The sequence below is a fragment of the Rutidosis leptorrhynchoides genome, chromosome 5 (genome assembly GCF_046630445.1).
Source record: "Rutidosis leptorrhynchoides isolate AG116_Rl617_1_P2 chromosome 5, CSIRO_AGI_Rlap_v1, whole genome shotgun sequence".
In the NCBI taxonomy this organism is placed as follows: Eukaryota; Viridiplantae; Streptophyta; class Magnoliopsida; order Asterales; family Asteraceae; genus Rutidosis; species Rutidosis leptorrhynchoides.
Window position 1 is genome coordinate 338,879,999 of NC_092337.1, and position 10,774 is coordinate 338,890,772.

The 10,774-nt window shown below is 34.0% G+C and overlaps 1 protein-coding gene across 2 annotated transcripts; it reads right to left on the reverse strand.

Moving 5' to 3' along the window:
• Positions 1-4,005: 4,005 nt before the first annotated feature.
• On the reverse strand, positions 4,006-8,315 carry LOC139847684 (U4/U6 small nuclear ribonucleoprotein Prp31 homolog). Of its 2 annotated transcripts, XR_011759618.1 has the most exons (3): positions 7,492-8,315; positions 4,836-5,387; positions 4,006-4,108 (listed from the first exon to the last, which is right to left on the reverse strand). XR_011759618.1 is itself a non-coding variant. In XM_071837406.1 (2 exons), exons 1-2 carry the CDS (start codon positions 8,179-8,181, stop codon positions 5,277-5,279), a joined length of 801 nt encoding a protein of 266 aa, XP_071693507.1. In that variant the 5' UTR covers positions 8,182-8,315; the 3' UTR covers positions 4,584-5,276. The 2 variants fall into 2 exon arrangements, 1 of the variants encoding a protein (XP_071693507.1); XM_071837406.1 differs by lacking the exon at positions 4,006-4,108 and having other exon boundaries at positions 4,584-5,387.
• Between the last annotated feature and the right edge of the window lie 2,459 nt (positions 8,316-10,774).

Consider the following 10,774-nt stretch of genomic DNA (forward strand, 5'->3'; position numbering starts at 1 on the left):
AATAAACATCAAAAAATGATGTTGCAAAACTATCAGGTGTTTGAAAAATGTCATTTTGTCCGATCTTCGTGTTTTCACTCAAAAATAAAGGCTTCATACTACATTTGATCTTGCCAAGAGTTAAGGGGCAAACAACCTTGTATATATTTTGAATAATAATTAACATTGATCGTTTTGTACAATACATTAAGTTAATGCATCTTAATAAGAATTACCGTTAATTTTTTTTTAATATAAATATAAACTAGTATTATTGAATTAAGATGATGACCTGAAACCTAAGAATAAGTGCACGCTTGTATGGCAAGGGTGCGTTGTGAAACCGAATTTTAATAGCTTTTGGTACACGAGTGGATGACTGAAATTGATGCCCATAAGGTATTTTCTGATGCCGGTGTTGTTCATTACTGGGACTTGGCATTTAATTTTTCGGACGAGGTGTGATTATTGTTTCAGGCTGGGATGGGTTGAAGTAGTATACATTGCTGAGTTTCTTTTGTGAACATGTTGCGTATGAATATATTTAGTGAGTACTACCACCGTCCCATATTAGTAGTTATGTATTGACTTTGGAAGCATTTTCTTTTCAACTTTGCCCTTAAATTCTTTTCAACCTCCGAGGCCCATGAAAGTGGGCGGGTAACAACAATGGAAATTTTGCAGCGAGTACGAGTCGTACCCTTGACCTCTCATATAAGAAGACAACTTATTACCACTATGAAAACTCCTTGTTGTTGAAAAAACAATAGTCAATACAAAATATATTCAAAAAACAATCCAATGATATAAATTTTATCGAATATGGGACGGAGGTAGTACTCACTAAAAAGATTCATACGCAAGAGATACAGAAAAGAAGATTAGAAATGGATAATCTAACCCAAACCAACCTAAAACGACAATCATATCTCATCCAAGAAGTTAACCGCTAATACCCAATAATGACCAACATCAGAATTAGAAAACATCTTACAGGTAGCAATTTAAACTTGCACCCGTTCACCAATAACTATGAAAACTCATTTTCCCAACACACAATTGCCATACAAGAACACGTACTTTGGGTTTCTCATCATCATGATAATTTAATAATAGTAATTCATATTTTATGTTTATATTAAAAAAATTTCCAAAGACAACTTCTATAATGTATTGTATAAAACGATTTTTGTCCGATCTTCGCGTTTTCACTTAAAATAAACATCAGAAAATGATGTTGCAAAACTATCAGGTGTTTGAAAAATGTCATTTTGTCCGATCTTCGTGTTTTCACTCAAAAATAAAGGCTTCATACTACATTTGATCTTGCCAAGAGTTAAGGGGCAAACAACCTTGTATATATTTTGAATAATAGTTAACATTGATCGTTTTGTACAATACATTAAGTTAATGCATCTTAATAAGAATTACCGTTAATTTTTTTAATATAAATATAAACTAGTATTATTGAATTAAGATGATGATCAGAAACCCAAGAATAAGTGCACGCTTGTATGGTAAGGGTGTGTTGTGAAACCGAATTTTAATAGCTTTTGGTACACGAGTGGATGACTGAAATTGATGCCCATAAGGTATTTTCTGATGCTGGTGGTGTTCATTACTGGGACTTGGCATTTAATTTTTCGGATGAGATGTGATTATTGTTTCGTGCTGGGTTGGGTTGAAGTAGTATACATTGATGAGTTTCTTTTGTGAACATGTTGCGTATGAATATATTTAGTGGGTACTACCTCCGTCCCATATTAGTAGTTATGTATTGACTTTGGAAGCATTTTCTTTTTGAACTTTTAATATTAACTATATATATATATATATATATATATATATATATATATATATATATATATATATATATATATATATATATATAAATTTGGAAAGAAAATCCTACCGATGGGACGTAATCACGTAGTTGAGTTCGTTTCAAATCCAGGACCAGTTTTGTATATAATTTTTGTTGAGGTTCCAAAATGTAATATATATAACTAATATCAGCCCAAGTTGATCTTTTAACTAGAGCATTATTGCAAATATTTGAACACTAAGTTTCTGATTTCGTATGTATTATATTTGATCGGAAGGAATATTATATGACTTTTTTATTTTGGAAAGTAGTTTCATCGGTGGTGGAAAGAAAGCAGAAGGTTGTTCGACTGAAGGCCAGCCTGATTTCAACTCATTCTCTTTTAGCTTATATCTTATAATTTTTTGAATTGAATCCTTTCGTAATAAAAATAATAAAGTATAATGAAAAAAACAAATTGCCTCTTTCATAAGCAAATTGGGGGAAATTCCCATTTCCAACCACTAATGAAAATAAATCCAGGCAGAAATAGCATACCTTAAGGGTGCTCAAATTGTTTGACTTTGGTATATTCACCACATTCCAATGTTCATCCACCTCCCTGCCCAAATGATCTAAACGGAGAACAGGTGCCTTGGCAAGTTTGGGTTGATGATGTCGTCTATTTTCCACTTACTTTTCTCTCAATTCTCGATCCTTGCTGCTTTCTCGGTCGTATGACTTCTCACGCTTCACGAGATAATCAATATCTAGGGAACGGCGACGGCAGCGATATTCACTGTCGGTGTCTCGGTATTTGGAGCGGTGTTGTTTCAATACCAAAGGAGATCGACTTTCTGAATCTTTGTGTTTCCGGCTGGATCGACTATCCATTGTGGTTAGGGTTTTGTGGGAATCGTTGTTTCAATACCAAAGGAGATCGACTTTATATAGCTTTGATTCTCCTCTTTTTTCATACAAATCTCATGTGTAACCGTATTGTATGTTCATATTTTGTTCATTTTTTGAATGAAGGTCCTAGTTTCTAATAGCTTGATTCTCCTCTTTCTTCATACAAATCTCGTGTGTAACCAACCGTATTGTAGGTTCATATTTTGTTCATTTTTGAATAAAAATCCTTAGGCCCCGTTTGGCTCACGGAATTCATTGGGATTCCGGCAGAATTGGAATGGAATTTAGACACGTGTCGTGTCTAGATTCAATTCCAATTCCGCCGGAATCCCATTGAATTCTGTGAGCCAAACGGGGCCTTAGTTTCTAATAGCTTTGATTCTCCTCTTTTTTCATACAAATCTCATGTGTAACCAACCGTATTGTAGGTTCATATCTCGTGTGTAACCGTCTTTATAGAGGTGTTCTAAGTGCTTCTACAATAATGTACGTTATTCTAGCTTATATGCTATAGAACTTTATTTTATTTTATTTTTTCTAAATAATATGGTTAATTGGATGTTAGTTTGATCCGAAATGATAATGTTTATTGGTTGTTTCCATTGAGTTATTATCTTAACTATTTAACTTAATTTTAAATGTCATTAATTTTTAGCTATATATTATCTTATCTATTTAACAATAATTTTAAATGTCATTCATTTTCAACTATATTATATTATTATATACGAGTCACAATTAAATATCTACATTAAAAATTCCTACTTTAATGAATAATATCGAAATGCAATGGTTTTTGGTCTATAACGAGGTCCAGTTCGGCTCGCGCGTTGCGGCGAGGATAGTCGATTTTGCACCATTTGAACATAAGCGGGTAACGTAGCGTTCGATATTTACATACACAAAATAGCTACGATTGTTGTGTTGTTTACATAGACATAGCTGGTGGGTTTTCTAGATATTTAGAACGTTAAAATAGCTTGATTTCTTTGTCTTCGTCTTTAGGCCCGTTTGTTTTTTATTTTCTTATTAAGTCTTGAATCTGAACGGATATATGATGTCTGTGAGAAATAAGTGATGAATAAATAATTAGTGTTTGTTTTTATGTGTTGAAAAATTGTCTGAATAATTAAAATTACTAAATTAACCCTATATGTGAGCAGTTATAAGAGCAGTTATTAAAAACTAAGAACTTAAATGAAAATTCACACTTAATTCAGTTTTTTTTTTTTTTTATTAAGACAGATGATATTTAATAAGTTGAAACAAACACCCCTCCATGACTTATTAAATTAAGTTTCATACTATTAAGCCAATTAAGTCAAAAACAAACATGGCCTTTGTGTTGAGGGAGCTTCCATTCAAAAACAAAAATATGTACGAATTAGACAGCCAGGATCATCCGTCATAACCCTGCAACTTAGGGAAATCATATCAGTTCTCTAATTAAGGTATAAGGAGTTTTGATTTTTACATATAGGGGATGACCAGGGGATCAAATGTTTTGTCACATACTAACTAATCAATGTATGTATATGAAGCACAAATAAAACCAAAAGAGAAAATAAGAATTAGGCGTCTTTACTTCTCTTGACCACACAAAATTTTATGTTCAAACAACACCCAATGTCTTTGTTTATTGAAGACTCATTCATTTACTTTCCCTCCAAAAAAAACATATGAACACACTTACACAATTATACTTTGTGCAATGAATTATGAATCCAAGATTCAAGAACAGAATTGAACCAAATAACAAAACTTTTTTGTTATATAAAAAGATCAAACATGTTGTGTATTCTACTAAATGAGAATCACCGAAGCTTTATGTGCTTTATTTTCGTCTCCATCAATTGCATAATTTTATAAAACAAAATATTATCCACAACAAACAACTTTCATATATCAAAATATTTTCATCGATAAATAGCAAAAACTGAAAACTTCATAATTTCTTCTGCATATAATCCATAAGTTATTTATTGCTCCTCTAAATAACTCTAGATCTACCATAAGAAACTACCGAAGGGGCTAGTTATAAAGATAAAGATAAGAAAATTGATAATAAAATAGCAAAGCAAGTGACCTTTTTCTTTTCAAAGAGAAGAATAGGGCTTGTGAAGAAAGTTGAAGAACTAACCATACTTTGTGATGACAACATTGCTCTCGTCATCTTCCCGGCCAAATGAAAAACTGTTAATCGAAGAAAACAAAACGATAAAAGAGAAAATTGGTGGAACCCTAGCCATTTACTTGTATAATCAAATCTACACACATTAAATAATTAACCAATAAAAATACTTTGTAGAGTAAATGCAGGAGGCAAATCCCGTAAATTGAACAAAGTCGAAACAGTATCTGCATATTAGATACGCACAACTACAATCATCAATAGACGAAGCAATAAATTCCAAAAAAACACAAAACAAACACAATGTAACAATGTAAAGATACCTATACCATTGAAAGATACATCCAACGGCAAAGCATTATCCTTGCAAAGTACAGGCGCACCAGAAACAGAACACCCCACATATTCGCTACCATCATCTCTGACGGATGACCTCCTAACATGATTCTTTTATAAAACTTGTTGTCTAGTTGAGCAACCAACAATATCTCCACCATCAGACATACATGGTGAAGCACCCTCTATAAAATTTCTCGACTTTCTCTTAGGAGGCATATAACTGTACAAAGTAATCATAGCTTACAGCAACATAACCAACTTCATGTAATTAATTTAGAACCAACGTAAAAACAAAAATCAGATTGAAAATCGTAACAACAAATATCTGACGAAATCAAAGACCTAAACCCAACTAAAGAAATATAATCAGATATATAACACCTAAATCATTTGCAACACACTGTGCAGCATGTATAAATAAAAAGGGTTATTAACAAAGTTCGATTATGTAAAAGAGTAAAGTGTACCTGAATGTATGGTGGTACTGGTTATTAAGGGCCACGGTGGACATAAACCATTGCAATGCCTGAAATCAGTAACCACGGAAAACATAACATAGAAAAGTACCATAAACAAAATAAGATTTCATCACAAATGCAAAAATTGCTATTACAAGCAATAACCCCAAATACAACTCTCAAGCCCTAACTGATATTATCCTCCGTGTTACCATTTCCACTATAAAAAAAATAAGATTATAAAACTAACCCCTGATTACGATTTTAATCACAGGTTAGAGAAAAGAGCGATGCAGAAAGAGTAATCTGCATGAATCAGATGAAAGCTCAAAATTGATTCTTCATAGAGTACGTGTGGTCTCGTTCGTTCTTTCAACGACGAAATTGAGTGGAAGCGCGGTGTTGTTGGTGGCAGTTCGAGCAGTGGGGTTTGTGGGACAGGTGGTGTTGGCGGTGGCCCCGCTGCTGCTACTGGTGGCGATTTGTGGTGATAATTCTGGAAGAAGAGTGACGGTGGATATTGGAGAAGTCCTTATCAGACCAGACAACAAAACAAGAGAATACAGTGTTTATTTTAGTAGTATGCTATAAATAAACTAGAAAAGAATTGAGATAAAAACAAAAAGGTTGCTGTCATTGTTATTCAAAGTAACTAGGCTATTTATAGCCTTAAAGGAACAAATCTGCATACATGAAAATAGGAACTAATTCACCTCCACTCTCCAACGTGCACCACAATAATCTCTAGACTTATTCCTATTTGACCACAATATTCGGCCAACTACTCAGACTGCTTCAAGTTATCAAAACTAATAAACATTTAATTAAAGTAGACTAGCAATAACCAATAATTAAATCTTAGACTTATGACAATGCAATTTATTATAATCACTAAATGATCAAAATTACCCAACAGTGGATTATAGTAATCAAATATGAAGTTCATTATATTTGTATAGATTATAGATAGATAAACTAAGTTTAAGAACACTAACTGCTTGCTCCAATCCTAAACTCTGTCACAAGCTCATAAGAGTTTCAATATGCTTAATTTCAAAAGGATTTAAAACTTCATACCAAATATTAACAGATTGGCATACAGTTTATACCTGACTTTTGCATATTGGATGGAAAGACAAATATGGGCAGCTTTTTTCAAAATATTGTCATGCAACATGTCCTGCATTAGAAACTCCATAAACAAGTTATTTCGGTCTATATTGGAATCTTTAATACATGTCAAAAGTAAATTCAAAATTCAACAATATTTTATCAAGTTGCAGTAGCTAATTAAGCTAATGAGAACATGAGCAACTGACCCTTGACAAAAAGAGAAATCGTCAATAATAACTTTATTAAGCATTCGATTTCATCACTTGGTTAACTATACTCTGCTTACGTTTGAACTTTTTATCAACTTTGGCAGCAAGAGCAACTGATACACGCAACTTTCCAAAAAGCATACCGTATCCTACTCCTACTCCATCACCCAATGAGCTTTCTTCAGGTACTCCAAACGCCATTCTATTCACCAGTTTACGCATGTCCGTCATACCATATCTCTCCTTCATCTTCCTAAGCCGACGACCACCTCTTTTCTTCTTAGGTTCGGAATTAGGAACGGGAAGTGGTTTGGGTTGCTTTGCAGGATGTGGTGCTTGCCACTTTTCAATCTTGTTACAAATTTCTTCAAGATATCTTCTTCCTGTGTGTCCCGATGGATCACCTCTTTCTAAATCTACACGTGCTGCAAGTGTTGATTTTGCGGCCAAAACCCGGCAGGCACGCTTCTTTAGACCAGGAGGCGTAGTCTGAATAACCTCTGTTTTCTCAAGGTAACCAACACGAAACTGAGACATGTTTACTAGAGATGATAAACCGCCAGCTGTCACCATCAGTTTTGCAACAACTGCACTCCCAACAATGGCAGAAAGATTGGGTGCAATGCACCCCATTCTACTTTCAAAAAAATTAGAAACCTTCTTCTTCGATTCATCGAGGGTAAGAGCTCGATCACATCCCTCAATGGTCTTTTCAAGAACATGTTCAGGAAGTGGTTTGCCAATGGTAGTTGATGCTATAACAGATATAACCATAATAGTAGCTGAAGGTAACAGCCCTTGAAGATCTACAAGGGTTAAGTCGACTTCATTACCGATTTTCTTCACCACACGCGCATAGTCAATTGGGTGGCGCACAATAGACTCAAGCTCAGGAAACTTGGGGCGGTACTTATCACGAATGAAATTATGGATAATAATAATCTCATTTTCTATTAAAACCGACAATTCATTACATTCTGCAATCAGCTGGTACTCTGTATCGTCTGACCCCTTATTAAGAGCATTCTCAATTTTCTTCATGATATCGGTATATCTCTGTGTCTTTTGTAACTTTGAGACACTATCGAGATCATCGTAATTGATCATAGCTTCTATATCACTTGCCAAATCTCCACTAACATCATCATCATCATCTTCCATGGGGTCCAAGTTTTCCTTATCATTGTCGGACAGATCCTCAAGATCTGCTAGAAACGAATTTTCTAGATTTGCCATGTACTATAGCCGAATTCGAAGGCTATAACTATTGAAGGAGTAAATCCAAAATAATATATGTATTCTCGGTCTAAACAACAAAACCAAATTCGTGGGTTACGTTTGATTTCGTATGCGGCAGGAAAAAAAGAAAGTTTTAGGGTTTTTAATTTTTTGCGCGTATCCAAAATAGGATTTAGGCAAACATATATATTATGTTAACCGACTCCAAAGTCGGTGGGTTATAGCGGTTTTCGAAAAGAAAAGAAAATAAACGGGGTATACGGAGTACAATTTATTTGAAACTCAATTTTTTTTTTTGAAAGGCAAGCAATTGTATTACTAATAAAAAAACCCCTGAAGCTAGCAGAAACAACGACACCAAACAACCACGAACAACCACTATAACACGGCAACAAAACTAAAACCGACAATTTCTCAATTTCTCATAATTGTTCAAGAAGCAATTATATTATATTTTTCATTCAATACTTATCTAAAACAAACCCATTTAATTTGATTTAATAGTAATCCAATTATAATTTGTAAATATATACATGATTTAATTAATTTAAAGAGTTTTCTAATGATAGCCATCTTTAAATAAAAACTTGTGCACAAAATATTTTGTACAAAAAAGTTAGTAAATTGGTTATTTGTAGGTTAGTGGGTTGGTTATAAGAATGATACAAAGATTCAATGGATGTCTTGAAATCCTAAGGATAGCACTTAGCGGTTAAGGCTACGGAGTAATTAATAATTAAGATGTGTTTCTTCTTATAGTATGTATCATTTATAGAGATCAACCAGTTAATCTCATCATTTAGCCCAAGAAGGAATAACCCTGTTCTGTTGAGTTCTATTTGAACTACTCCTTGCTCCTGCCCTGATAAGACCCGTAGATGAATCAAGAAAGAGGGCCTATGCCCGCTTAAAGTGAAAGGTTGTAGTAATAGCGACGAGGCTTACTTTCTCTTTGGTTCAGCTGCCCCTTGGACCCCGCAAGGGGGCAGCCCCCTTGACCCCCGCCATTACCGTGCGGCGGTGTCTAGGGGGCTCTTATGAGCGCCAGTGTCTACTTAATCTTGTTTATGTATAATTCTGCTTGTTATTTCAAATAGTGATAAATTGTTGAATAATGGTGGTAGGCTTTAAAAGTAATGGAATTAGGTGTAAAGTGCTTTTATAAGGTTAAGATAATCATTTGGTTTAAATTAAGTATTAAAGTATCATTCGAATCTCATCATGTTGTTAGATGGCCTCAAAACCTGACAATGCAAAAAAAGAAAACTGGACAAAAGAGATGGTTTTGGAATTTTGTCAGTTCTTAAATAAATATATCACGAAGCATGGTCGAACTTCTCCATTTAAATGGGTATCCCTTCAACCAGAGTTTGAAAGAGCTATAAAACATAAATTCAACAGTAAATCTGCTTTAAAGAACAAGTATGATAGTATGAGAAAGGATTACAACCTCTGGAAGTCACTGAAGAACGGAGAGACTGGTCTTGGTTGGAATGAAAGTACGAAGCAACTTAATTGTTCTGATGAATGGTGGAAAACTAAAACTACGGTAAGTTAATATAAGTTATTTAATATTTGAACAACAAATAAAGTTATGCTGATATAATTCATTTAATTTAACTAATGATTCACAATTATATTGTGTATAGGAAAACTCTAAATACGCAGCAATTAGAAGAAATCAACCATCAGCACAACTACAAGACGAATGGGATCAGTTATTTGGGGATGTAGTTGCTAGTGGGTCGAATTGTGTGGCGCCTTCAATGGACTCAAGTACAAGAAGCATTCAACCGTTCACATTCATCTCTACGAAGCTATATTGAAAGGTCATTCGGAATTTTGAAGAAACGATTTCGCATACTTCGTGAAATGCCAAGGTTTAGTGTGCAAACACAAATTGATGTTATAACGGCTACATTTGCGTTGCATAACTACATCCGTACTAACAGCCAAGAAGATATTTTGTTTGCAATAATCGATCAACATCCAAATTACATACCACGAGATGAGCTTATTGATGTTAGTAACCGTGACAGAACCGCCGAAGGAATATTTGAAGGAAGAAGTAATGAGATGAAACATGTTCGTAACGATATTGCTACTTTAATATGGAATGCTCGTCGAAAATAATTTAGTATTACAATATATGTTTTCGGTTATTTGTTAATGGCTACGTTTTGTTAAATCAAAATTTATATAAAAAATGATGAAATTTAACTATTTTTTCTAATGTCTATTTTTGTCATTTTACTTATTTTTTAACAGCTACAGCTACTTTACCAAACAATTATATACATCTAACAGCTAATCGCTAACAGCTAATCGCTAACATCTTTCAGCTAATCGCTAACAGCTAATCGCTAACAGCTAACAGCTAGTTTTACCAAACATACCCTAAGAAGGAATCAGATGAACATCTCAAATCAATTAGTTAGTTAAGTAGCTTGTTACGGAATAACATATAGTGACTGTGATAGTCAGAGAGAGAGTCTTGATTTAGGTGTGCGTTTTCTAATCGGCTTAGGCTTAGGCAGTGGTTAGTGTGATGACCCAGCTTTTTCGACTTGCCTTTGTGCCTTGTGTTTTT

Excerpts from the sequence above, each read along its gene's own strand:
- LOC139847684 (XM_071837406.1), bottom strand. The coding sequence starts at position 8,181 with ATGGCAAATCTAGAAAATTCGTTTCTAGCAGATCTTGAGGATCTGTCC. Across the intron at positions 5,388-7,491 it reads CAGCTGGCGGTTTATCATCT|AGTTATATGCCTCCTAAGAG; the intron begins CTAGTAAACATG and ends ATTACTTTGTAC.